At 52.1% G+C, this 26,982-nt stretch overlaps 1 protein-coding gene across 2 annotated transcripts in view; it reads right to left on the reverse strand.

Moving 5' to 3' along the window:
• Positions 1–26,982, reverse strand: part of PTPN21 (protein tyrosine phosphatase non-receptor type 21) — an 88,889-nt gene that overhangs the window by 29,299 nt on the left and 32,608 nt on the right. Inside the window, exons 10-17 of one of the 2 annotated variants that reach the window (XM_075330074.1) lie at positions 9,806–9,882; positions 6,465–6,569; positions 6,101–6,155; positions 5,045–5,126; positions 3,249–4,714; positions 2,667–2,807; positions 964–1,185; positions 762–890 (exon numbers count right to left, since the gene is read on the reverse strand). In XM_075330074.1, coding sequence (XP_075186189.1) covers positions 762–890; positions 964–1,185; positions 2,667–2,807; positions 3,249–4,714; positions 5,045–5,126; positions 6,101–6,155; positions 6,465–6,569; positions 9,806–9,882 — 2,277 coding nt within the window. The remainder of the gene's footprint in view (positions 1–761; positions 891–963; positions 1,186–2,666; positions 2,808–3,248; positions 4,715–5,044; positions 5,127–6,100; positions 6,156–6,464; positions 6,570–9,805; positions 9,883–26,982) is intronic. The other variant, XM_075330075.1, reaches the window with a different exon arrangement.

Below are 26,982 nucleotides of genomic sequence, written 5' to 3' on the forward strand. Positions count from 1 at the left end.
AATCTGTAGGGACACCAACTCCACGTTGCGGTCCCCGGCGCACTACAACACCCAGCCAGCCCGGAGTGTGTCTGTGCCTGCCGGGGACACAGAGTACCTGTATGATGCAGGGCCTGTCCCTGATCGTACTCCTGCTCCGTCTCCATCAGGTTCTAATGGGTCTGTGGATGGAGCCCGGCATCAGAGCTGAGAGGCCGGCAGGATCCCACTTCCACAGAGCCCTACAAGGGGATGTGGAAGGAAAACAGCATGTCAGGCTCCAGCCCTGTACCAGCAATAGGTACCTCAACCTTACAACACCATCCAGGGGTGAGAAGGGAGCATGCTGGGGACACTATATGTGTCCTCTTTTCTTCCATCCGAAACAGTCAGCAGCTACTGCTGACTAAAATCTGTGGAGCTATGCATGGAATGTCTGACCTCCTTCGCACACAAAGCTAAAACTGGAGAGCCCGTGATACCACGGGGGGGTATAGCCAGAGGGGGAGGGGCCTTGCACTTTTAATGTAGTGCTTTGTGTGGCCTCCAGAGGGCAGTAGCTATACCCCAATCGTCTGGGTCTCCCAATAGAGCGCTGAAGAAATAAGATATTCCCTGAAAATAAGCCCTGTCTTATTTTTGGGGGACACACGGTATTAGACTCCAGAGCTGCGCTCACTGTTCAGTTATTTGTTATAGGTACAGTGGGAACACGTGTGGCCAGAGACCCTCTATGCAGTTACTGTGCAGGGGGCAGACGACCCCCCGCCCGCAGGACTCACCTCCTCCAGCGTCACCATGGCGATGATGGCGACCCCCTGTTCCCACACCATCTGCCAGAAGTCTTGGCACGTGTTCTGCAGAGGACCCTGTGTAGCGATATAATCCCACTCCACGCCACCGACCGTCACCTGTGGAGATGGCAGCTCGTGTTCACTAGAGCCGACGGAGCAGAGCTCTGACAAGCGATGGAGCGGCCGGTACCTTTATGTGGGAGGCGTTGATGTACCCAGTGTTGTTCTCCTTCGTTGGCACTAGCTCCACGCGGGTGTCGTCGTACGGCAGCACGTCCTGGAAGCGGTTGCGTTCGGCGTTCTCGGGAAGGCGCGCGATGGTGCACTCCGTGTCTGGCAGCCGCTTCTTCAGGGTCTGCTCGTACTCTGTGAAGACCATGCCCTGCTCCAGACGCTCCTCCAGCACTTTACACTGAGATAAGGAGGCAATTCACCAGTCAGTTACTCACTATTCTACATCTCTGCTTGCTGTCAGTGAATGCAAACAACCGTAAAGACATAAAATCGATCACATTGAGGGATTTGCCCCTCCAGTGAAGCCTCTGTGAGCAGAACAAATGTATGAGTATCAGTAGAGGAGACATTCTACATTACACATCGATACACTGTAACACTCCGGATTCAAGGCTTTATTCACTGGATAAAACTGTAACAAACCCTCAGAAGTGAAAATCATATCAGCCTCTGTAAGCAAGAAGATTTTCATTCCCTGAAAGTAAGCGGAGGTAAGAAACGACCGTGTACTCCCTTCGGAAAGACGTCATGTTTCAGTTTCTCACCATTATCCTCTTATTTTGGCTCCATTCACCCCTCCGTGTGCGGTGGTCTGAGCCCAAACTCCACAGCCTGATATAAGTCTATGAGGGCGTCCGGAGACCCCCCCCCTCCCGCCGCTCCATGGATTTGGCTCCGTAGCCGGACAGTGACACATGCACATGTGACCGACGCCTTACACCAAGCATTTCCCTAGTAAATCCCCTTAGTTTTGGCTTTAATCCCCCATTTTAGTACCGACCCATTAACCCCTTAACGACAGCAGGCAGTAATATTACGTCCTAGCGGTTATATTATTACTGCCCGCGGTCTGCCGGTGGCAGCATGCCGCGATCAGCGCACATCTCAGCTGATTTTCAAAGCTGAGATGTGTGCCTGCTAGGCACAAGCAGAGTCGTTATTTGCTCGTGCCGTTTATCTCCTTAAATGGCGCTGTCAATATGTGACAGCGCCATTATAAAACGGCATCGACGGTAAACTTTTACTTACCGCCCGATACCGGAAGTCACGTGATGTGATCACGTGACTTCCGGTGGTTGTCATGGTAGCACAGGGTCATGTGATGACTCCTGTACTACACATGAGTTACTTTCAGATTCACTTGGCCCGCAGCCGAGTGAAGCAGAAAGTGAGAGTATCTGCTATTTACAGCTGTGATCAGCAGATATGAGAACGCTACGGGTCACGGAATATGGCGTAAACCGTGCGCCACCTTTTTCGAACAAACTTCCGATTTTGTTTTTAACCCCCCTTATATAAAAGTAAACCTATACATGTTTAGTGTCTACGAACTTGCACTGACCTGAGGCATCACACCCACACATCAGTTTTACCATACAGTGAACACCGTGAATAAAATATCTCAAAAACAATAGTGCTATCGCACTTTTTTTGCAATTTTTCTGCATTTGGAATTTTTTTTGCAGTTTTCCAGTACACTATATGGTAAAACTTATGGATTCATTGAAAAGTACAACTTGTCCCGCAAAAAATTGAGCCCTCACATGACCATAGTGACTGAAAAATAAAAAAGTTACGTCTGTCAGAAGAAGAATAGCGAAAAAAAAAACGGAAAGCGAAAAATCGGCCGGTCGTGGAGGGGTTAATGACAGCACTTACCCTCTCGTCATTGGACGCCCGGGCCGGCTCCTCCCGATCGTCGTCCAGCAGGGGCAGCCGGGGCACAGTTAACCCATTCCAAGCTGCCAGCTTCAGGGGCCCCATTTTTTTGGCTTCTGTGCGATTTCCCTTCTTTATTCCCTGCAAGAAAGAACATTTTTACAAAAAACACTAAAATCGCACCCCCCCCATCCCCTATAATGAAGGACCCCAGACGATACCATGATGGCATGGACTGGCACAGGGATGCCCTGGATCTCCCATCACATCTCATAGGTGCCTGATTTATAAGTACCAATACTCTAGTCACATCCGAAGCTGCACCCTCAGCTTTGCCATTGCGAGAATGTGGCACAATTGACAAGCTTTACTGGGAGACCTTCTCTGAAATTACTTCATTCTCGGGGTCCGGCTCTAATGTCCCCCGCATTGTGGGGGCCGCAGTGTTCTCAGCAGACCCAATATATCTGTCACCATTCACTGTTGATGCACTGGAGGCAGCTCCAGAGTGCAGCTTTGGATGTGATCGGAGTGGAAGTTTCCATTGCTGGTGCCCGGGCGGGGGCTCTGGCTCGTACTCACTCCTGAGGGTGGTAGACCCTCTACGATATCCTTCTTTCCGGACAGGACGTCGGACACGGGTCTCTTCTTTGCAGGCTCCTTCTTGATTCGGTACCGGACAGTAACGGCTGTGAGGTCCGACTCGGATACTGAAGGCGGGATGGATCCGTTGCTTCTCCTTCCGATCAGGTGTTCTCCCCCAAACTGTACGGGGCTGACGGCAGTGATCCTGCGCTCCTTCTCGGCCTCGGGCGTCTTGTGCTCGTAGATATGGAGGTGATTGACGGGCATGGCGCTGTAGGGGTAGCTGGACTCAGACTCGTCCGTGTAGGTCTCCATCACCGGCCTCAGTTGGGACCGGTCGTAGATCGGTGTCTGGGATACGTTGGCGCCGCCGTCCTCTTCATTGTCCTCTTCATCGTCCTCGCTGCTGTGGATGAGCATGGTGGCGTCGGACAGAGACTTCTTGTGGCCGTATCGCCCCCTCTCGTGCTCGCCGCCCTGCTCCTCCTTCGTGCGCTCAATGTAAACATTCGTCTGCGTGTCGGTCACCATACCGCGTTGAGGTGCCACGTTGGCCGCGGAGGAGGACATGGCGCGCTCCTTCACCCGCATCCCCTCGAAGCTTTGGGTAATTCCCGCTATTTCGATGCTGTTCCTCTTCTGTAGCTGGGCGTGGCGGGCGGCGGTCAGGGGCTCGCTGACTTCCTGAAGAGAATGAGCCACCGGCAAACTGTCCTCCTGGAACATCTGCACAGAATGGTGGACGCGCCGGGTGATCAGATCCGGGTTACTGCTGCTCGTATGATGGCGGGTCAGATCCGGGGTGCTGTTGGCCGGCCGCGGGTACGGATACGGGGGCGGAGGGCGATATACCTGGGTCTTCATGATGTTGGAGGGTGTGTAGTCCTGAGACTGAAGCTGGACGTTGGTCAGCTCCGGGACGCTGACTGCACCCACCACCGGGCGGCGCTCCGCCTGGTACGGATAAGGCGACTGGCTGTGGAAACTGTAGTTCAGGTTGAATGGATAATGGTGAGACTGGGGTGAAGCGAACTGGGCGTGCTCGCGGATTTCCGGCTGGCTGTAGACCAAGGCGTCGGCTCGGCTGTAGGCGTAAGAGTTGCCGATGTTGAGGTTGCGCATTGAGTGGCTCTGCCGCTCCGTGTGCATGATCCCGCGGTTCAGCTGTCTCATGACCGTCTCGTAATCCGGCGTGGGGCGATAGGAGGGTGGGATGAGGGCGCTGTGCCGGTGCGACGGGATGTACTCCTGCCTCATGATGTCGCTGCCCGTGATGCTGGGGTTGGAGGACATGGGCGACGGCTGCATGTAGTGCTGCTGGGTGTTCAGCGAGTTGGTGCTGTGGGCGCTGTACACACTCCCATTCCGGATCCTGCCGTTGTAGTCGTGCGGGCTGCGGTCCAGGCTCGTCTGGGAGTGATAGTAATAACCGTTCTGATTGCTGACGAAGACGGGAAGATTGTCTGTAACCGGCAAAACAAGAGCATTACAACCGAGGACGACGCGATTCCGGTGACTTTACTGGCAGCTGACTGGCACGGATGCGCTAAAAGTCACAAGTCTCTACGATGACATGGCTGATTAGACAGCGAGCCATTGCTCTATGGTATCAGCCATCAGAGTGGGGTGATGAGTCACCAAAGCTCATCAGGAGGCACGGCAGATTCATTTCACAAATGTATATGAACTCTACTAGCGTGTTACTGCTATCTGGAATCAGCCACAATAGAATTAGAAGAGACTGTCATAAGAAACACAAAGGCGACCATGAAATACAAAGAAAATCCCGTTACCCTGCGAGGAGGTGTAGGGCTCGGTGTAGTGTCCGTTGTAATGCAGCGGAGGCGCGGGGATCATGTACGGCTGGTGCTTGGGCTGCAGAGAAAAATAATGCAAACTGTTACAGCCACCAAATATTACTAACCCCACCCCAGAAATGTGCCCTGTACCCCAGCACCTCGTCTATCGCTGCCGACAACCTGCCTGTAAACACGTGAGGGGTGTCAGCCCCGCCCCCTGGTGATGACATCACAGGTATGACATGATCAGACATGATCATGAGGCCACACCCCTTATATACAGCCACACCCCCCTGATGACATCACAGGTATGACATGTTCAGACATGATCATGAGGCTACACCCCTTATATACAGCCACACCCCCCTGATGACATCACAGGTATGACATGATCAGACATCATGAGGCCACACCCCTTATATACAGCCACACCCCCTGGTGATAACGTCACTGTTATAATGACGTGATCAGACATGAGACCACACCCCTGATATACAGTCCCGCCCCCTGGTGATGACATCACTGATATGTGATCAGACATGAGGTTACACCCCTTATATTTAGCCTCGACCCTTGATGATGACATCAGATACCATGACGTGATTAGACAGGAGTACACACCCCTTAGATACAGCACCGCCCCTGATGACATCACTGATATAATGATGGGATCACACATGAGGCCACACCCCCTGGTGATGACGTCACTGTTATAATGACGTGATCAGACATGAGACCACACCCCTGATATACAGTCCCGCCCCCTGGTGATGACATCACTGATATGTGATCAGACATGAGGTTACACCCCTTATATATAGCCTCGACCCTTGATGATGACATCAGATACAATGACATGTGATTAGACAGGAGAACACACCCCTTATATACAGCCCCACCCCCTCATGATGACATCACTGATATGTGATCAGACATGAGGCCACACCCCTTATATACAGCCACGCCCCCTCATGATGACATCACTGCACAATAACACTGAGGTACTGGGATGAAGCATACGTGGCAGTAACTCTGATAATGGGGTCTCACCAGTGACATTCTGGTTGACGATCGCCGCCGCACTGGATTTACCGCCTGAGTTTGCCTTGAATAAAATAAATGATATTTACATTCTTCATACAGAACATGATTAAGAATTGACTGACAGCAAGCAGCATAGTGGAAGCCAGCGACACGAGGGCACCATGTGGCGGCACATTACACACACAGCTGGATTAGGCTTCTCCCTGCATATAGAACTATAAACTATAAGTCCCAGCATGCCCAGATGGAGGGCAGCTCGGGCCTGATCCTATGGCAGCTCCACACCACGAGGCGGCCATGCTGGGACATGCGGTATGCACGTGGTACAGGAGGGAAGAGCATGCAGCGCCGGGCTCAGGACACGTCTCACCCTTTAGGAAGTAACGGGCGGGAGAGGATAGGAAAGCGCTGGAAGGAGAGAAGAGAGGAAGATTTCTGGGCAGAGTCCGCAGCAGGAGGAGGATCAGAGGAATCACTGAGGACAAACAGATGGAGAGGTCAGGGGGAGGCACAGGCACTCTGCTGAAATACTCTGTGCTGCTACAGCCTACGGTAATGCTTCACCCAATGGCTTCAATATCCCTTTAGACTGAGGATCAGACGGGCGGTCGCTCAGATCTCCTGCAGTTACGCAGGTCCGGTCCATAGCAACCTGGGAAAAGTGCGGACCGAGGATGCAGACAGCAGAAGGGCTGACAACAGTGGCCCCGCGTGCCACACGGTGTCCCCCACCGCCGCCGCTGCTGCTGCCCGCCGCCTGATATCTGTATCCTCAGAGCACACAAAATGAGGACACATTGAGCGGCCGCCAGCTCCATCTAACCACCAGTGTCAGCAGACGCGATGACATCACATCAGCAAGTGCGGAGAATCAGCGGGGGAAATGGGAGGGTGGGGACACGGGAACGCAGGGAGGGGTGTTTTGCTTTGTTTTCATGGGTATAGACTAATACCGTATATAGGGGGCATATATATATATACTGTGTATAGGAGCTATGTGAGGGTTCATCCTAGATATAGGGAGCTATGTGGGGGGTTACCTACTGTATATAGTAGGCTGTGGGGGGGGGGCTCATGCTGTATATAGGAGCAATGTGGGGTTCATACTGTATATAGGAGGCTATGTGGGGGCTCATGCTGTATATTGGAGGCTATGTAGGGGCTCATACTGTATATAGGAGGCTATGTAGGGGCTCATACTGTATATAGGAGGCTATGTAGGGGCTCATACTGTATATAGGAGGCTATGTAGGGGCTCATACTGTATATAGGAGGCTATGTAGGGGCTCATACTGTATATAGGAGGCTATGTGGGGTCTCATACTGTATATAGGGGCTATGTGAGGGCTTATACTGTACATAGGAGGCTATGCAGGGGCTCATACTGTACATAGGCGGCTATGCGGGGGCTCATACTGTACATAGGCGGCTATGCGGGGGCTCATACTGTACATAGGCGGCTATGTGGGGGCTCATACTGTACATAGGAGGCTATGTGGGGGCTCATACTGTACATAGGAGGCTATGTGGGGGCTCATACTGTACATAGGAGGCTATGTGGGGGCTCATACTGTACATAGGAGGCTATGTGGGGACTCATACTGTACATAGGAGGCTATGTGGGGACTCATACTGTACATAGGAGGCTATGTGGGGACTCATACTGTACATAGGAGGCTATGTGGGGACTCATACTGTACATAGGAGGCTATGTGGGGACTCATACTGTACATAGGAGGCTGTGTGAGGGCTCATACTGTACATAGGAGGCTATGTGGGGGCTCATACTGTACATAGGAGGCTATGTGGGGACTCATACTGTACATAGGAGGCTATGTGGGGACTCATACTGTACATAGGAGGCTATGTGGGACTCATACTGTATATAGGAGGCTATGTGGGGGCTCATACTGTATATAGGAGGCTGTGTGGGGGCTCATACTGTATATAGGAGGCTGTGTGGGGGCTCATAATGTATATAGGAGGCTATGCGAGGGCTCATAATGTATATTGGAGGCTATGTGGGGCTCACGCTGTATATATGATGCTATGTGGGGCCCCATGTGGGGGCTCATACTGTATATAGGGGGCTCATACTGTATATAGGAGGCTATGCGGGGGCTCATACTGTATATAGTAGGCTATGCGGGGGCTCATACTGTATATAGGAGGCTATGTGGGGGCTCATACTGTATATAGGAGGCTATGCGGGGGCTCATACTGTATATAGGAGGCTATGTGGGGGCTCATACTGTATATAGGAGGCTATGTGGGGGCTCATACTGTATATAGGAGGCTATGTGGGGGCTCATACTGTATATAGGAGGCTATGTGGGGGCTCATGCTGTATATAGGAGGCTATGTGGGGGCTCATACCTTACATAGGGGGATGTCAGCATACTTAATTCTGCTCAATGACACAATTACTATTACTTTCAGAATTTATAGGCTATTGGTCCGGCCTCTTCACCAGTCATGGCCTCTCATGTTGCCCCTCAGGATAATTATTTGCCCCCCCCCCCCCCCCCCCCCCCAGTCTAATGTAATATCTTGATTAAAAAAATGTAATGTGTTGGTCCTTAAATAAAATCCCATGGGAAGCTGCTGGACTTTGTGATTGACTTCCTATGAAGAAGACCTCCGCTTGTTGACAGTGAATGACAACATCTGCAAGTTACATTTCTCTCCGCTTTACTTCTTATCTACACTGATACATTGTAACAAAAGTGGTGGAAAAATCTCATCACTAACAAAAAGCGCTTCCCTCCGTGGGACACTGGAAACTTTCCTCTCTCACACTATCATCTCACAATATCGTCAGATTTTCCACCCCGGTATCAGAATCTGTCATACTCGGGGGTCAAGGCTATGAAACAGAGAAAACATCCCAAAAAATATCTGCGACTTTATATTTCACTTTGTCTCAATTTTTCCCATTTGTAATACCTCTGCTTGCTGTCAGCGAATGCTGATGACGCTCCAAGTGTAACACCTCGCTGTAATTGTACTCGGCGGAGAAAATCCGCATCGCTGACACACTGCACCAAACCATCACAACGACAGAGACTGATATTTTACAGTGCACACGACTTGGTACATAGTAACAAACGCTCAGCAGTGAGAAGTATAAGGAATGTATGAATTTTTAGCCTCCAGTGGTAACAAAGAACACCCCGTTCACTTACAGCAAGCAGAGATCCAGAATATAGTGAGGATTTTCTCCTTTGAACACTTAGTAATGAGCTGATGAGGACATAAGACAAGACAGTAGAGGGGGAGCAAGAGGTCCGCAGCAGCTGGGCCACGAAAACGGACAGATGTCCCCTAGAGAAGCCGCAATAAATGCGTGGACAGTGATGTGTGTGACCGGGGACAGGTGGCCGGGTGCACGCAGCGCGGGGACAGGTGGCCGGGTGCACGCAGCGCGGGGACAGGTGGCCCTCTGTCTGCCTGAATGTAAACTGCAGCGATGGCGACCATAGGTGACAATACAGAGGAACAGCTGATGGGGAGGGGGCAGGCTATCACCCCAAACACAACACATGGACGACCCCAGCCGCCATATGGAGCCGCTCACACGCCTCTGCTACAACCAGTGTAACACAGGCTGCTCCAGCCAGAAACAGCTGATAACAGGGAGAAATAGAGCATCTGGCATGAAATGTTTCAGACATAGCTGATGGACAAACGGCTCGTCATTTATCAACTTACAGGTTGCAGTTCATTCTGTAAAACTTGTGCCGAGCGACGCACATCCTCCACACGTACTTAGCAGTTTCCATGTCGTCCTAACAGAACAAAACAGGAAAAGTTATTGGAGAACACAGATGAGCCAAGACGCCGTGCCAAAGACCCCCAGTGACCCTCACATTACATCCTGTACTGTACTCCAGAGCTGCACTCACTATTCTGCTGGTGCAGTCACTGTGTACATACATTACTAATCCTGAGTTACCTCCTGTATTATACTCCAGAGCTGCACTCACTATTCTGCTGCTGCAGTCACTGTGTACATACATTACATTACTGATCCTGCGTTATCTCCTGTATTATACTCCAGAGCTGCACTCACTATTCTGCTGGTGCAGTCACTGTGTACATACATTACATTACTGATCCTGAGTTACCTCCTGTATTATACTCCAGAGCTGCACTCACTATTCTGCTGGTGCAGTCACTGTGGACATACATCACATTACTGATCCTGTATTATACTGCAGAGCTGCACTCACTATTCTGCTGGTGCAGTCACTGTGTACATACATTACTGATCCTGAGTTACCTCCTGTATTATACTCCAGAGCTGCACTCACTATTCTGCTGGTGCAGTCACTGTGTACATACATTACGTTACTGATCCTGAGTTACCTCCTGTATTATACTCCAGAGCTGCACTCACTATTCTGCTGGTGCAGTCACTGTGTACATACATCACATTACTGATCCTGTATTATACTGCAGAGCTGCACTCCCTATTCTGCTGGTGCAGTCACTGTGTACATACATTACTGATCCTGAGTTACCTCCTGTATTATACTCCACTGCTGCACTCCCTATTCTGCTGGTGCAGTCACTGTGTACATACATTACTGATCCTGAGTTACCTCCTGTATTATTCTCCACTGCTGCACTCACTATTCTGCTGGTGCAGTCACTGTGTACATACATCACATTACTGATCCTGTATTATACTGCAGAGCTGCACTCCCTATTCTGCTGGTGCAGTCACTGTGTACATACATTACTGATCCTGAGTTACCTCCTGTATTATACTCCAGAGCTGCACTCACTATTCTGCTGGTGCAGTCACTGTGCACATACATTACTTATCCTGTATTATACTGCAGGGCCTGAAAGCTTCCAGGGGCCAGTGGGTGGGCATGGCAGCATCCCGAAGCCAGTGCGTTGGCTGGGCAGCCTCAAGGAACCAGTGAGAGGGCTTGACAGCCTCCAGGGGCACGTTTGTGGCCTTTATAGCCTCCAGGGCCCAGTGCATGGGCTTTAAAGCCTCCAGGAACCAGTGTGTGTGCTTTGCAGCGTTCAGGGGCACTTGTGTGGGCATGGATGCCTCCAGGGGCCCTTGAGTGTGCCTGACAGCCTTTAGGGGCACGTTTGTGGGCCTTACAGCATCCAGGGCCAGAGCGTGGGCCTGGCAGCCTCCACGGGCAAGTGGGCGTACCTTGCTGCTTCCAAGGGTGCGTGTGTGTGTCTGGCAGCCTCCAGGGGCCAGTGTCAGGGCCCGGCAGCATCCAGGGGATATTGTGTGAGCCTGTTAGCTTTCCAGAGCCAATATGAGGGCCCGGCAGCCTCCATTGTTTATGGAGTGGGCCCTGCAGCCTCCAATGGTCACTGTGTGGGCCTGGAAGCCTTCAAGGGTGAATGTGAGGGCTCAGCAGCCTTCAGGGTCCATTGTATGAGCTTGGGAGCCTCAAAGGAACAGTTTGTTGGCTCAGAAGCCTCCAGGGGCCTGTATGTCGGCTTCGTAGCCTCTGGGGGCGTGTTTATCGATCTGGCAGCCTCCAAAGGCATGTTGATAGGCCTTGTATCCTCCAGGGGCCTATGTGTTGGCCAGACAGCCTCCAGGGGCCAGTGTTTTGCTTATCTGCATCCAGGGCCCAGTGCATTGGTTGGACAGCCTCCAGGGGTGAGTTCATGCGTCTGGCAGACTCCAGGAGCTAGTGCATAGGCCAGGCAGCCTCCAGAGGCTAGTGCTTTCCTTGTCTGCCTCCAGGGGCCACTGTGTGGGCCTGGAAGCCTCCAGGAGCCCGTGTGAGGGCCCAAAATCCTACACAGTCCATTGAGTGGGCCTGGAAGCCTCCAGGGGACAGTGTGAGGGCCTGACAGCCTCCAAGGTACATTGAGTGGGCCCGGCAGCCTTCAAGGGCCAGTGTGAGGGCCTAGCAGCCTCCAAGTATGAGGGCCCAGAATCTTACACAGTCCATTGAGTGGGCATGGAAGCCTCCAGGGCTATTGTGTGAGCCTGTTAACCTCCAGGCGCCAGTGTGAGGGCCCGACAGCCTCCAAGGTCCAGTGAGTAGGCCTTTCAGCCTCAAAGACCAGTGTGAGGGCCCAGCAACCTCCAGGGTCCTGTGACTGGGCCCAGAAGCTCCCAGAGACCATTGTGCAAGCCTGGCAGCCTCAAAAGGAACAGTATGTCGGCCCCGCAGCCTCCAGGGGCCTGTGTGTGGGCCTGATGGCCTCAGAGGGCCAGTGTGGGGCAATGGCAGTCTGCAGGGGACAAGTTGTGGGACTGGAAGCCTCCAGGAGACGATGAAATGTCTCAGTGGTCGCCTCATTTGGGAGGTTACAGTGTTCTGAATAAAAGTCCTAGAAACTCAGTTTAGGTCTCATATGAAAGCTGAGGGTGTCCCCCCAAAATATATTTGTCAGATTTTTGACTGGACTGTTATTTTTTTAAAAACTCGGGTTAAAGCAGTATAGGAAAACCAATTCATTTTGAATGAATTGTCTCAGTGGTCGCTTCTTTTGTGGGGTCACAGATTTCTGAATAAGCATCATTGGAACTCAGTTTAGGTCTCGTCTGAAAGCTGAGGGTCTCCCCCAAAAAACCTTTCTGTTGGATTTTTGTTTGGACCCTTGGTTCTGGAGAAATTCTGGTAAAAGTGATATAGGAAAATCCAATTCATTTTTCTATAAAATGTCACTGTGGTTGTCTGATTTTGAGGGGGTCACTGCATCCACAGCATTCAGCATAGCCACTCCATATTTTCAGGGATTGTCATATGGATCATGTTATGCAGGATGCCAAATTGTGTGGCCTTCTGATGCTTATTTTTCAAGATATGAATTTTTAAATAACCTTAATCTGTAGCACAATGGGTAAACTAGGGTCGCTGGAGAGGTTTTTGCGGGGTTTCCTTGGGTGCAGGGTCACCAGTTTTGGTATTCTGACTCAGCTTTGAGTCAAGTACACACCTTATAAAGCTCATGAGTTCCCATTGTTTGGTTCCGCAGAAATTTGGGCCTATAAAATTGAAAAACATTGTCGTCACGTTTTAAACCTCCACCACTTAGTGAAAAGCGTTCTTCGGTTCCCTTCTTTGTCTCACGTTGACAGGTAGGGGCTCAAATTGATCCTCTGTTTAAGCCGGACGGACGGCCACCAAGATTCTACCACTAGAAGCTACGAATATCACACCACAGAGCCTTACATTTTCATTACTTCTGCTATAATTGCAAAAGAGGGGGATTTTGACACCCCACTGTGCCAAAAGCGTACAGGGCACGCACCCCATATTTTAAGGGACAGTGCATGGTGTCTTAGTGTGCAATTATTCAAAATATGGTCTACTTCTGACTCTAACTTTTCGAGATGTGGATTTTAAAAGGGAAAAAAACAGCAGCGATTGGCTAATCAAGGGAATCTGGAGAGGCTCCCCCGAGGTGACTTTGCAGCCTAGGCTCTCGATTTTTGGCACAGAGACTCAGGATAGGGTTTGACACAAAACTTAAGAAGCACGTAGGTGTAATAGGTCTGGTTCCGGAAATTTTGGGGGCAAAAGTTGAAAAACTCAAAATGGCCGAAATCTTTTGGGGGCGTTTGTGGCAAATTCACACACAGGGTCTTGAATGGTCTGTCTCAGTGAACCGATCGTAACAAGGCCTTTCATGAGTAACTCAGAGTCATGGTTTGGCAGATATTGAGGATTTGCTTATGAAGTCAAAATTTGCAAAGCCACGCCCACAGGTAACTGAAGGCACGACCGATTTGCAACTTGGCCCATTATTCAATAAGACCCAGGGATACCATCTGCTGGAACCATAAGGCCCCATTTTGCTTCCTTTAGGGAAAAGAAGGGAATTTTGTTACTTACCGTAAATTCCTTTTCTTCTAGCTCTAATTGGGAGACCCAGACAATTGGGTGTATAGCTACTGCCTCCGGAGGCCACACAAAGTATTACACTTAAAAGTGTAAGGCCCCTCCCCTTCTGCCTATACACCCCCCGTGGGATCACGGGCTCCTCAGTTTTAGTGCAAAAGCAAGAAGGAGGAAAGCCAATAAACTGGTTTAAAGCAAATTCAATCCGAAGGAATATCGGAGAACTGAAACCATTCAACATGAACAACATGTATATACAAAAAAACAGGGGCGGGTGCTGGGTCTCCCAATTAGAGCTAGAAGAAAAGGAATTTACGGTAAGTAAACAAAATTCCCTTCTTCTTTGTCGCTCTATTGGGAGACCCAGACAATTGGGATGTCCAAAAGCAATCCCTGGGTGGGTAAATAATACCTCGTAGTAGAGCCGTAAAACGGCCCCTTCCTACAAGTGGGCAACTGCCGCCTGAAGGACTCGTCTGCCTATGCTGGCATCCACCGAAGCATAGGCATGCACCTGATAGTGTTTCGTGAAAGTGTGGAGGCTGGACCAGGTAGCCGCCTGACACACATGCTGAGCCGTAGCCTGGTGCCTCAAAGCCCAGGACGCACCCACAGCTCTGGTAGAATGGGCCTTCAGCCCTGAGGGAACCGTAAGCCCCGCAGAACGATAAGCTCGAGAATTGGTTCCTTGATCCACCGAGCCGGGCTTGATTTGGAAGCCTGCGACCCTTTACGCTGGCTAGCGACAAGGACAAGAATGCATCCGAGCGGCGCAGGGGCGCCGTACGATAGATGTAGAGTCTGAGTGCTCTCACCAGATCTAATCAAGTGCAAATCCTTTTCACATTGGTGAACTGGATGAGGACAAACAGAGGGTACGGGGATACCCTGATTGAGATGAAAGGGGGGAAACCACCTTAGAGATAAATTCCGGAACCGGACGCAGAACCCCTTGACCTGGTGAGACACCGGGAAGGGGGCCTTGCACGACAATGCTGCCCGGACAGACACTCTCCGAAGTGAAGTGACTGCCACAAGGAAAACCACTTTCTGCGAAAGGCGTGAGAGGGAAAAAACTCTCATAGGCTCGAATGGTGGTTTCTGAAGAACCATCAGCACCCTGTTCAAATCACAGGGTTCTAACAGTCGTTTGTAAGGAGGGACTAATCGGCAAACCCCCTGCAGGAACGTGCGTACCTGAGGAAGTGTTGCTAGGCGCTTCTGAGAAAATACAGAGAGCGCTAAGATTTGTCCCTTAAGGGAGCTGAGCGACAAACCTTTTTCCAAACCGGATTGCAGGAAGGAAAGAAAGTAGGCAAGGCAAATGGCCAGGGAGAAACTCCCTGAGCAGAGCACCAAGATAAGAATATCTTCCACGTTCTGTGGTAGATCTTGGCAGATGTGGGTTTTCTGGCCTGTCTCATAGTGGTAATGACCTCTTGAGATAATCCTGCAGATGCTAGGATCCAGGACTCAATGGCCACACCGTCAGGTTGAGGGCCGCAGAATTCAGATGGAAAAACGGCCCTTGAGACAGCAAGTCTGGTCGGTCTGGTAGAGCCCACGGTTGGCCTACCGCGAGATGCCACAGATCCGGGTACCACGACCTCGTTGGCCCGTCTGGAGCGACGAGGAAGGCGCGGCGGCAGTCGGACCTGATCTTGCGTAACACTCTGGGCAACAGTGCCAGAGGAGGAAACATATAAGGGAGTTGAAACTGCGACCAATCCTGAACTAAGGCGTCTGCCGCCAGAGCTCTGGGATCTTGAGACCGTGCCATGAATGTTGGGACCTTGTTGTTGTGCCGGGACGCCATTAGGTCGACGTCCGGCATCTCCCAGCGGCAACAGATCTCCTGAAACATGTCCGGGTGATGAGACCATTCCCCTGCGTCCATGCCCTGGCGACTGAGAAAATCTGCTTCCCAGTTTTCTACGCCCGGGATGTGAACTGCGGATATGGTGGAAATTCGGAACTGCTTGCCTTCCAGCCACTGCTGGAAGGCTTGTAGGGCAAGATACACTGCCCTGATTTCCAGAACATTGATCTGAAGGGTGGACTCCTGCTGAGTCCACGTACCTTGAGCCCTGTGGTGGAGAAAAACTGCTCCCCACCCTGACAGACTCGCGTCCGTTGTGACCACCGCCCAGGATGGGGGTAGGAAAGGCTTTCCTTTTGACAATGAGGTGGGAAGAAGCCACTACTGAAGAGAATCCTTGGCCGCCTGAGAAAGGGAGACATTCCTGTGTAGGGACGTCGACTTCCCGTCCCATTGGCGGAGAATGTCCCATTGTAGTGGACGCAGATGAAACTGCGCGAAAGGGACTGCCTCCATTGCTGCTACCATCTTCCCTAGGAAGTGCATGAGGCGTCTCAAGGGGTGCGACTGGCCCTGAAGGAGAGATTGCACCCCTGTCTGTAGTGAACGCTGTTTGTTCAGCGGAAGCATCACTATCGCTGAGAGAGTATGAAACTCCATGCCAAGATATGTTAGCGATTGGGTCGGGGTCAGATTTGACTTTGAAAAGTTGATGATCCACCCGAAACTCTGGAGAGTCTCCAGCGCAACGTTCAGACTGTGTTGGCATGCCTCTTGAGAGGGTGCCTTGACAAGTAGATCGTCCAAGTAAGGGATCACAGAGTGACCCTGAGAGTGCAGGACTGCTACTACTGCTGCCATGACCTTGGTGAAGACCCGTGGGGCTGTCGCCAGACCGAAAGGCAGGGCTACGAACTGAAGGTGTTCGTCTCCTATAACGAAGCGTAGAAAAACGCTGGTGCTCTGGAGCAATCGGCACGTGGAGATAAGCATCCATGATGTCTATTGATGCTAGGAAATCTCCTTGAGACATTGAGGCGATGACGGAGCGGAGGGATTCCATCCGGAACCGCCTGGTTTTCACATGCTTGTTGAGCAGTTTTAGGTCCAGAACAGGACGGAAAGACCCGTCCTTTTTTGGCACCACAACAAATTGGAGTAAAAACCGTGACCTTGCTCCTGAAGAGGAACAGGGATCACCACTCCTTCTGCCTTTAGAGATCACCCGCCTGCAGAAGGGCACCGGCTCGGTCGGGAGGTGGAGAAGTTCTGAAGAATCGAGTCGGAGGACGAGAACTGAACTCTATCCTGTACCCGTGAGACAGAATGTCTCTCACCCAACGGTCTTTGACCTGTGGCAGCCAAATGTCGCCAAAGCGGGAGAGCCTGCCACCGACCGAGGATGCGGAGAGAGGAGGCCGAAAGTCATGAGGAAGCCGCCTTGGTAGCGGTTCCTCCGGCTGCCTTCTTTGGGCGTGACTGAGCCCGCCAAGAATCTGAGCTCCTCCGATCCTTTTGAGTCCTTTTGGACGAGGAGAATTGGGACCTGCCCGAGCCTCGAAAGGACCGAAACCTCGACTGTTCCCTCTTCTGTTGGGGTTTGTTAGGTTTGGGCTGGGGTAAGGAAGAATCCTTACCCTTGGACTGTTTAATGATTTCATCCAATCTCTCACCAAACAGTCTGTCACCAGAAAATGGCAAACTGGTTAAGCACTTATTTGGAAGCAGAATCTGCCTTCCATTCCCTTAACCACAAGGCTCTGCGTAAAACCACGGAGTTGGCGGCCGCGACTGCCGTACGGCTCGTAGAGTCCAGGACAGCATTAATAGCGTAAGACGCTAATGCAGACATTTGAGAGGTTAAGGACGCTACTTGCGGAACAGATGTACGTGTGACAGTGTCAATCTGCGCAAGACCAGCTGAAGAAGGGAATTTTGTTACTTACCGTAAATTCCTTTTCTTCTAGCTCTTATTGGGAGACCCAGACGATTGGGTATAGCTACTGCCCTCCGGAGGCCACACAAAGCACTACACTAAAAAGTGCAAGGCCCCTCCCCTTCTGGCTATACCCCCCCCGTGGTATCACGGGTACTCCAGTTTTAGTGCCAAAGCAAGAAGGAGGAAGCCAATAACTGGTTTAAACAAATTAACTCCGAGAAACATCGGAGAACTGAAAAACCGTTCAACATGAACAACATGTGTACCCGCAAACAACAAAAAAATCCCGAAGGACAACAGGGCGGGTGCTGGGTCTCCCAATAAGAGCTAGAAGAAAAGGAATTTACGGTAAGTAACAAAATTCCCTTCTTCTTCAGCGCTCTATTGGGAGACCCAGACGATTGGGACGTCCAAAAGCTGTCCCTGGGTGGGTAAAGAAATACCTCATGTTAGAGCTGCAAAAACAGCCCTCCCCTACGGGGATGTCACTGCCGCCTGCAGGACTCTTCTACCTAAGCTGGCATCCGCCGAAGCATAGGTATGCACCTGATAATGCTTGGTGAAAGTGTGCAGACTGGACCAGGTTGCTGCCTGGCACACCTGTTGAGCCGAAGCCTGGTGTCGTAATGCCCAGGACGCACCCACAGCTCTGGTTGAGTGGGCTTTTAGCCCTGAAGGAACCGGAAGCCCCGCAGAGCGGTAGGCCTCTAGAATTGGTTCTTTGATCCATCGAGCCAGGGTGGCTTTAGAAGCCTGCAACCCCTTGCGCGGACCAGCGACAAGGACAAAAAGTGCATCGGAACGGCGTATGGGCGCCGTTCGGGAAATGTAGATTCTGAGTGCTCTCACCAGATCTAGCAAACGTAAGTCCTTTTCATACCGGTGAACCGGATGAGGGTAAAAGGAAGGCAAGGATATATCCTGATTAAGATGAAACGAGGATACGACCTTAGGGAGAAACTCCGGAATGGGGCGCAGCACTACCTTGTCCTGGTGGAACACCAGGAAAGGAGCCTTGGATGACAAAGCTGCCAGCTCAGACACTCGCCGAAGCGATGTGATCGCGACAAGAAACGCCACTTTCTGTGACAGGCGAGAAAAGGAAACGTCCTTTAGAGGCTCGAAGGGCGGCTTTTGCAGAGCAACAAGTACTCTGTTCAGATCCCATGGATCTAACGGCCGCTTGTACGGGGGCACAATATGACAGACCCCCTGTAGGAACGTGCGCACCTTAGGAAGACGTGCTAGACGCTTCTGAAAAAACACAGACAGTGCCGAGACTTGCCCTTTAAGGGAACTGAGCGACAAGCCCTTTTCCAACCCCGATTGCAGGAAGGAAAGAAAGGTGGGCAATGCAAATGGCCAAGGGGATACTCTCTGTGCAGAGCACCAAGATAAGAAAATCTTCCACGTCCTGTGGTAGATCTTAGCAGACGTTGACTTCCTAGCTTGTCTCATTGTGGCTACGACTCCTTGAGATAATCCTGCAGACGCTAGGATCCAGGACTCAATGGCCACACAGTCAGGTTCAGGGCCGCAGAATTCTGATGGAAAAACGGCCCTTGGGACAGTAAGTCTGGTCGGTCTGGCAGTGACCACGGTCGACCGACCGTGAGATGCCACAGATCCGGATACCACGATCTCCTCGGCCAGTCTGGGGCGACGAGTATGACGCGGCTGCAATCGGATCTGATCTTGCGTAACACACTGGGCAAGAGTGCCAGAGGTGGAAAGACGTATGGGAGCCGGAACTGCGACCAATCTTGAACCAATGCGTCTGCCGCCAGAGCTCTTTGATCGCGCGACCTCGCCATGAATGCCGGGACCTTGTTGTTGTGCCGGGACGCCATTAGGTCGACGTCCGGCACTCCCCATCGGCGACAGATTTCCTGAAACACGTCCGGGTGAAGGGACCATTCCCCTGCGTCCATGCCCTGGCGACTGAGGAAGTCTGCTTCCCAGTTTTCTACGCCGGGGATGTGAACTGCGGATATGGTGGAGGCCGTGGCTTCCACCCACATCAGAATCCGCCGGACTTCCTGGAAGGCTTGCCGACTGCGTGTCCCTCCTTGGTGGTTGATGTATGCCACCGCTGTGGAGTTGTCCGACTGAATTCGGATCTGCCTTCCTTCCAGCCACTGCTGGAAGGCTAGTAGGGCAAGATACACTGCTCTGATTTCCAGAACATTGATCTGAAGGGTGGACTCCTGCGGAGTCCACGTCCCCTGAGCCCTGTGGTGGAGAAACACTGCTCCCCACCCTGACAGACTCGCATCTGTCGTGACCACTGCCCAGGATGGGGGCAGGAAGGATCTTCCCTGAGACAATGAGGTGGGAAGGAGCCACCATTGTAGAGAGTCCTTGGCCGTCTGGGAAAGAGAGACTTTCCTGTCCAGGGACGTTGACTTCCCGTCCCATTGGCGGAGAATGTCCCATTGAAGTGGGCGCAGATGAAACTGCGCAAAGGGAACTGCTTCCATGGCTGCCACCATCTTCCCGAGGAAGTGCATGAGGCGCCGTAAGGGGTGCGACTGGCCCTGAAGGAGGGATTGCACCCCTGTCTGTAGTGACCGCTGCTTGTTCAGCGGAAGCTTCACTCTCGCTGCTCGAGTATGGAACTCCATGCCAAGATACGTTAGTGACTGTGTCGGAGACAGATTCGACTTTGGAAAGTTGATGATCCATCCGAACGTCTGTAGAGTCTCCAGTGTAGCATGTAGACTGAGTTGGCATGCCTCTTGAGAGGGTGCCTTGACAAGTAGATCGTCTAGGTAAGGGATCACCGAGTGTCCCTGAGAGTGCAAGACTGCTACCACTGCCGCCATGACCTTGGTGAAAACCCGTGGGGCTGTCGCCAGACCGAATGGCAGAGCTACGAACTGAAGATGTTCGTTTCCTATCACAAAACGTAGAAAACGTTGATGTTCTGTAGCAATTGGCACGTGGAGATAAGCATCTTTGATGTCTATTGAGGCAAAGAAGTCTCCTTGAGACATTGAGGCCACGACAGAGCGGAGGGTTTCCATCCGGAACCGCCTGGCGTGCACATGTTTGTTGAGCAGCTTTAGATCCAGAACAGGACGGAACGAGCCGTCCTTTTTTGGAACCACAAAGAGATTGGAGTAAAACCCTCGCCCTTGTTCCTGAGGCGGTACAGGGACCACTACTCCTTCCGCTCTTAGGGAGTCCACCGCCTGCAGCAGGGCATCTGCTCGGTCTGGATGTGGGGAGGTTCTGAAGAACCGAGCTGGAGGACGAGAACTGAACTCGATTCTGTACCCGCGAGACAAAATGTTTGTCACCCACCGGTCTTTGACCTGTGACGTCCAAATGTCGGAAAAGCGGGAGAGCCTGCCCCCAACCGGAGATGCGGAGGGGGGGGGCTGGAAGTCATGAGGTAGCCGCTTTGGAAGCGGTTCCTCCATTTGCTTTCTTGGGGCGTGCGTGAGCCCGCCAGGAATCTGAGCTTCTTTGCGTCCTCTGAGTCCCTTTGGACGAGGAGAATTGTGTCTTGCCCGAACCTCGAAAGGACTGAAACCTCTGCTGCCATTTTTTCTGCTGAGGTTTGTTTGATCTGGGCTGGGGTAAGGAAGAGTCTTTACCCTTGGACTGTTTAATGATGTCAGCCAATGGCTCGCCAAACAGTCTATCTCTAGATAAAGGCAAGCTGGTTAAACATTTTTTGGAACCAGCATCTGCTTTCCAGTCCTTTAACCACAAGGCTCTGCGCAAAACTACCGAATTGGCGGACGCCATTGAGGTGCGGCTGGTAGATTCTAGGACCGCATTGATAGCGCAAGACGCAAACGCGGACATCTGCGAGGTAAGGGACGCCACTTGCGGCACCGCTGGATGTAAGATAGCATCCACTTTTGCTAAACCAGCTGAAATAGCTTGGAGTGCCCATACGGCTGCGAATGCTGGAGCAAACGACGCGCCGATAGCTTCATAGACAGATTTTAACCAGAGGTCCATCTGTCTGTCATTGGCATCCTTAAGTGAAGCGCCATCCTCCACTGCAACTATGGATCTAGCTGCAAGTTTGGAAATCGGGGGGTCAACTTTTGGACACTGGGTCCAGCGCTTGACCACATCAGGAGGGAAAGGAAAACGTGTATCCTTAGAACGTTTAGAGAAACGCCTTTCTGGATGAGCGTCGTGTTTCTGGATTGACTCTCTGAAGTCAGAGTGATCCAAGAAAGCACTTAATTTACGCTTGGGATAGAGGAAACGAAACTTCTCCTGCTCTGCAGCTGCCTCCTCTGCTGAAGGGGCTGGGGGAGAAATATCTAACAGTCTATTGATGGCTGAGATAAGATCGTTTACCATGGCGTCCCCATCCGGGGTATCCAGATTGAGAGGGGTTCCAGGATAAGACTCCTGATCACTCTCATCAGACGCATCACAGGGAGACTGATTGCGCTGAGACCCTGAGCAGTGTGATGACGTTGAGGGTCTTTCCCAGCGAGCTCGCTTAGGGTGGCTGGGGCTATCATCTGAGTCATAATACTCAGCCTGTGAAGCCGGGGACCCCCTTGCAGTCTGGATTAAATCCAACTGAGGGGGATTAGAGGACAGAGACCTCGCCGTGTCCATAGACTGAGCCCCAGGCATGGATTGCAAAGTTTCAAGGATTTTTGCCATAGTCACAGACATATTATCAGCAAAAACTGCAAAGTCTGTCCCTGACACCGGGGCAGGACTTACAGGCGTCTCAGCCTGGGTCACTATCTCTCCTGACTCCGGCTGGCGAAGCAGCACCGGGTCTGAGCATTGCACACAATGGGGGTCCTTGGAGCCTGCTGGTAGAGCAGCCCCACATGCAGCACACGCAGTGTACACAGCCCTAGCCTTGGCAGCCTTGCGTTTTGCGGATGACATGTTGCTGCCTCCTCAGAGCGATCTGGGTATACAGCCAGGAAGCGACCTCACAGTGCAAGCAATAAGGAAATATATATATATGTCCAGTGACACAGTACACTAATACACACTGAGGCACTAGAGGGGCCAGCTGAAAAGCCGCTTACCGCCCGCTTAAGAGCGGGTGTGTGATCTCCAAAGCCCCCTAGTCCAGGTCTCCCAGAGCCTTGCGTCCTTCCTCCAGCCAGACATGCATGTAATGGCTGCCGGCGTCCTGAGAGAGGAGGGGGGGCGGGCCCTGGGCGTTCCTGGCTAAGAGCGGGAAGCCTGCTTCCCTCTGTGCCTAGTGAGAGGGCTGGAGCATGTAAATCAGGCTCCAGCCCTCGTCGCTGCCGTGAAACAGCGTCTCTCCCCTACCCTGATTGACAGGGTGGGGGCGGGAACGAATCGGAGCTGCCGGCGTCCTAGGCCGCAAAAGCCGGGGACTAGATTTATAAACGCCACCGCCGTAAAAGCGCGGTCGGCGTGTCCCCGGCGAACTAAAAGTCACAGCAGCGCCGCCGGTCCAGCGGGGGTCGGCGCTGCGTTCCCACACACAGAAAAAAGTCCCCCAGTTAAACTGTAGGAACACTAGCTCTAGCGTTACTGTCCCCGGCGCACTACAACACCCAGCCAGCCCGGAGTGTGTCTGTGCCTGCCGGGGACACAGAGTACCTGTATGATGCAGGGCCATGTCCCTGATGGTACTCCTGCTCGGCATCCACCAGGTTCTATGGGTCTGTGGATGGAGCCCGGCGTCAGAGCTTTGAGGCCGGCAGGATCCCACTTCCACAGAGCCCTACAAGGGGATGTGGAAGGAAAACAGCATGTGGGGCTCCAGCCTCTGTACCAGCAATAGGTACCTCAACCTTACAACACCATCAACGGGTGAGAAGGGAGCATGCTGGGAGCCCTATATGGGCCCTCTTTTCTTCCATCCGAAATAGTCAGCAGCTACTGCTGACTAAAATCTGTGGAGCTATGCATGGAATGTCTGACCTCCTTCGCACAAAGCTTGAAAACTGGAGTACCCGTGATACCACGGGGGGGTATAGCCAGAAGGGGAGGGGCCTTGCACTTTTTAGTGTAGTGCTTTGTGTGGCCTCCGGAGGGCAGTAGCTATACCCAATCGTCTGGGTCTCCCAATAGAGCGCTGAAGAAATAGCTTGGAGTGCCCATACAGCTGCGAATGCTGGAGCAAACGACGCGCCGATAGCTTCATAGATGGATTTCAACCAGAGCTCCATCTGTCTGTCAGTGGCATCTGTAAGTGAAGCCCCATCGTCCACTGCAACTATGGATCTAGTCGCAAGCCTGGAGATTGGAGGGTCCACCTTTGGACACTGGGTCCAGCACTTGACCACGTCAGGGGGAAAGGGATAACGTGTATCCTTAAGACGTTTGGAGAAACGCTTATCTGGATAAGCGTGGTGTTTGTGAACTGCTTCTCTGAAGTCAGAGTGGTCCAGAAAAGAAGGGAATTTTGTTACTTACCGTAAATTCCTTTTCTTCTAGCTCTTATTGGGAGACCCAGACGATTGGGGTATAGCTACTGCCCTCTGGAGGCCACACAAAGCACTACATTAAAAGTGCAAGGCCCCTCCCCCTCTGGCTATACCCCCCCCCGTGGTATCACGGGTTCTCCAGTTTTAGTGCCAAAGCAAGAAGGAGGAAGCCAATAACTGGTTTAAACAAATTAACTCCGAATAACATCGGAGAACTGAAAAACCGTTCAACATGAACAACATGTGTACCCGCAAACAACAAAAAAACATCCCGAAGGACAACAGGGCGGGTGCTGGGTCTCCCAATAAGAGCTAGAAGAAAAGGAATTTACGGTAAGTAACAAAATTCCCTTCTTCTTCAGCGCTCTATTGGGAGACCCAGACGATTGGGACGTCCAAAAGCTGTCCCTGGGTGGGTAAAGAAATACCTCATGTTAGAGCTGCAAAACAGCCCTCCCCTACGGGGGTGTCACTGCCGCCTGCAGGACTCTTCTACCTAAGCTGGCATCCGCCGAAGCATAGGTATGCACCTGATAATGCTTGGTGAAAGTGTGCAGACTGGACCAGGTAGCTGCCTGGCACACCTGTTGAGCCGAAGCCTGGTGACGTAATGCCCAGGACGCACCCACGGCTCTGGTTGAGTGGGCTTTTAGCCCTGAAGGAACCGGAAGCCCAGCAGAACGGTAGGCCTCTAGAATTGGTTCTTTGATCCATCGAGCCAGGGTGGCTTTAGAAGCCTGCAACCCCTTGCGCGGACCAGCGACAAGGACAAAAAGTGCATCGGCACGGCGCATGGGCGCCGTGCGGGAAATGTAGATTCTGAGTGCTCTCACCAGATCTAGCAAACGTAAGTCCTTTTCATACCGGTGAACCGGATGAGGACAAAACGAAGGCAAGGATATATCCTGATTAAGATGAAAAGAGGATACGACTTTAGGGAGAAACTCCGGAATAGGGCGCAGCACTACCTTGTCCTGGTGGAACACCAGGAAGGGAGCCTTGGATGACAGAGCTGCCAGCTCAGACACTCGCCGAAGCGATGTGATCGCAACAAGAAACGCCACTTTCTGTGACAGCCGAGAAAAGGAAACTTCCTTCAGAGGCTCGAAGGGCGGCTTCTGGAGAGCAACTAGTACCCTGTTCAGATCCCATGGATCTAACGGCCGCTTGTACGGGGGCACAATATGACAGACCCCCTGCAGGAACGTGCGCACCTTAGAAAGACGTGCTAGACGCTTCTGAAAAAACACGGATAGTGCCGAAACTTGCCCTTTAAGAGAGCTGAGCGACAAGCCCTTTTCTAACCCCGATTGCAGGAAGGAAAGAAACTTGGGCAATGCAAATGGCCAGGGAGACACTCCCTGAGCAGAGCACCAGGATAAGAAAATCTTCCACGTTCTGTGGTAGATCTTAGCCGAATTCGACTTTCTAGCTTGTCTCATTGTGGCAACGACTCCTTGAGATAATCCTGCAGATGCTAGGATCCAGGACTCAATGGCCACACAGTCAGGTTCAGGGCCGCAGAATTCTGATGGAAAAACGGCCCTTGGGACAGTAAGTCTGGTCGGTCTGGCAGTGACCACGGTCGACCGATCGTGAGATGCCACAGATCCGGATACCACGACCTCCTCGGCCAGTCTGGAGCGACGAGTATGATGCGGCTGCACTCGGATCTGATCTTGCGTAGCACTCTGGGCAAGAGCGCCAGAGGCGGAAACACGTATGGGAGCTGAAACTGCGACCAATCTTGAACCAAGGCGTCTGCCGCCAGAGCTCTTTGATCGCGCGACCTCGCCATGAATGCCGGGACCTTGTTGTTGTGCCGGGATGCCATTAGGTCGACGTCCGGCACTCCCCAGCGGCGACAGATTTCCTGAAACACGTCCGGGTGAAGGGACCATTCCCCTGCGTCCATGCCCTGGCGACTGAGGAAGTCTGCTTCCCAGTTTTCTACGCCTGGGATGTGAACCGCGGATATGGTGGATGCTCTGTCCTCCACCCACATTAGAATGCGCCGGACTTCTTGGAAGGCTTGCCGACTGCGCGTCCCTCCTTGGTGGTTGATGTATGCCACCGCTGTGGAGTTGTCCGATTGGATTCGGATCTGCTTTCCTTCCAGCCACTGTTGGAAGGCCAGTAGAGCAAGATACACTGCTCTGATCTCCAGAACATTGATCTGAAGGGTGGACTCCTGCGGTGTCCACGTCCCCTGAGCCCTGTGGTGGAGAAATACTGCTCCCCACCCTGACAGACTCGCATCTGTCGTGACTACTGCCCAGGATGGGGGCAGGAAGGATCTTCCCTGAGACAATGAGGTGGGAAGGAGCCACCATTGTAGGGAATCCTTGGCCGTCTGGGAAAGCGAGACTTTCCTGTCCAGGGACGTTGACTTCCCGTCCCATTGGCGGAGAATGTCCCATTGAAGTGGGCGCAGATGAAACTGCGCAAAGGGAACTGCTTCCATGGCTGCCACCATCTTCCCTAGGAAATGCATGAGGCGCCGCAAGGGATGCAACTGGCCCTGCAGAAGAGATTGCACCCCTGTCTGTAGTGACCGCTGCTTGTTCAGCGGAAGCTTCACTATCGCTGCTAGAGTATGAAACTCCATGCCAAGATACGTTAGTGATTGAGTCGGTGATAGGATCGACTTTGGAAAGTTGATGATCCATCCGAACTGTAGGGTCTCCAGCGTAGCATTCAGGCTGTGCTGACATGCCTCTTGAGAGGGAGCTTTGACCAATAAATCGTCTAGGTAAGGGATCACAGAGTGTCCCTGAGAGTGCAAGACTGCTACCACCGCCGCCATGACCTTGGTGAAGACCCGTGGGGCTGTTGCCAGACCAAATGGCAGAGCTACGAACTGAAAATGGTCGTCTCCTATCACA

This window comes from Anomaloglossus baeobatrachus, chromosome 12 (assembly GCF_048569485.1).
Source record: "Anomaloglossus baeobatrachus isolate aAnoBae1 chromosome 12, aAnoBae1.hap1, whole genome shotgun sequence".
In the NCBI taxonomy this organism is placed as follows: domain Eukaryota; kingdom Metazoa; phylum Chordata; class Amphibia; order Anura; family Aromobatidae; genus Anomaloglossus; species Anomaloglossus baeobatrachus.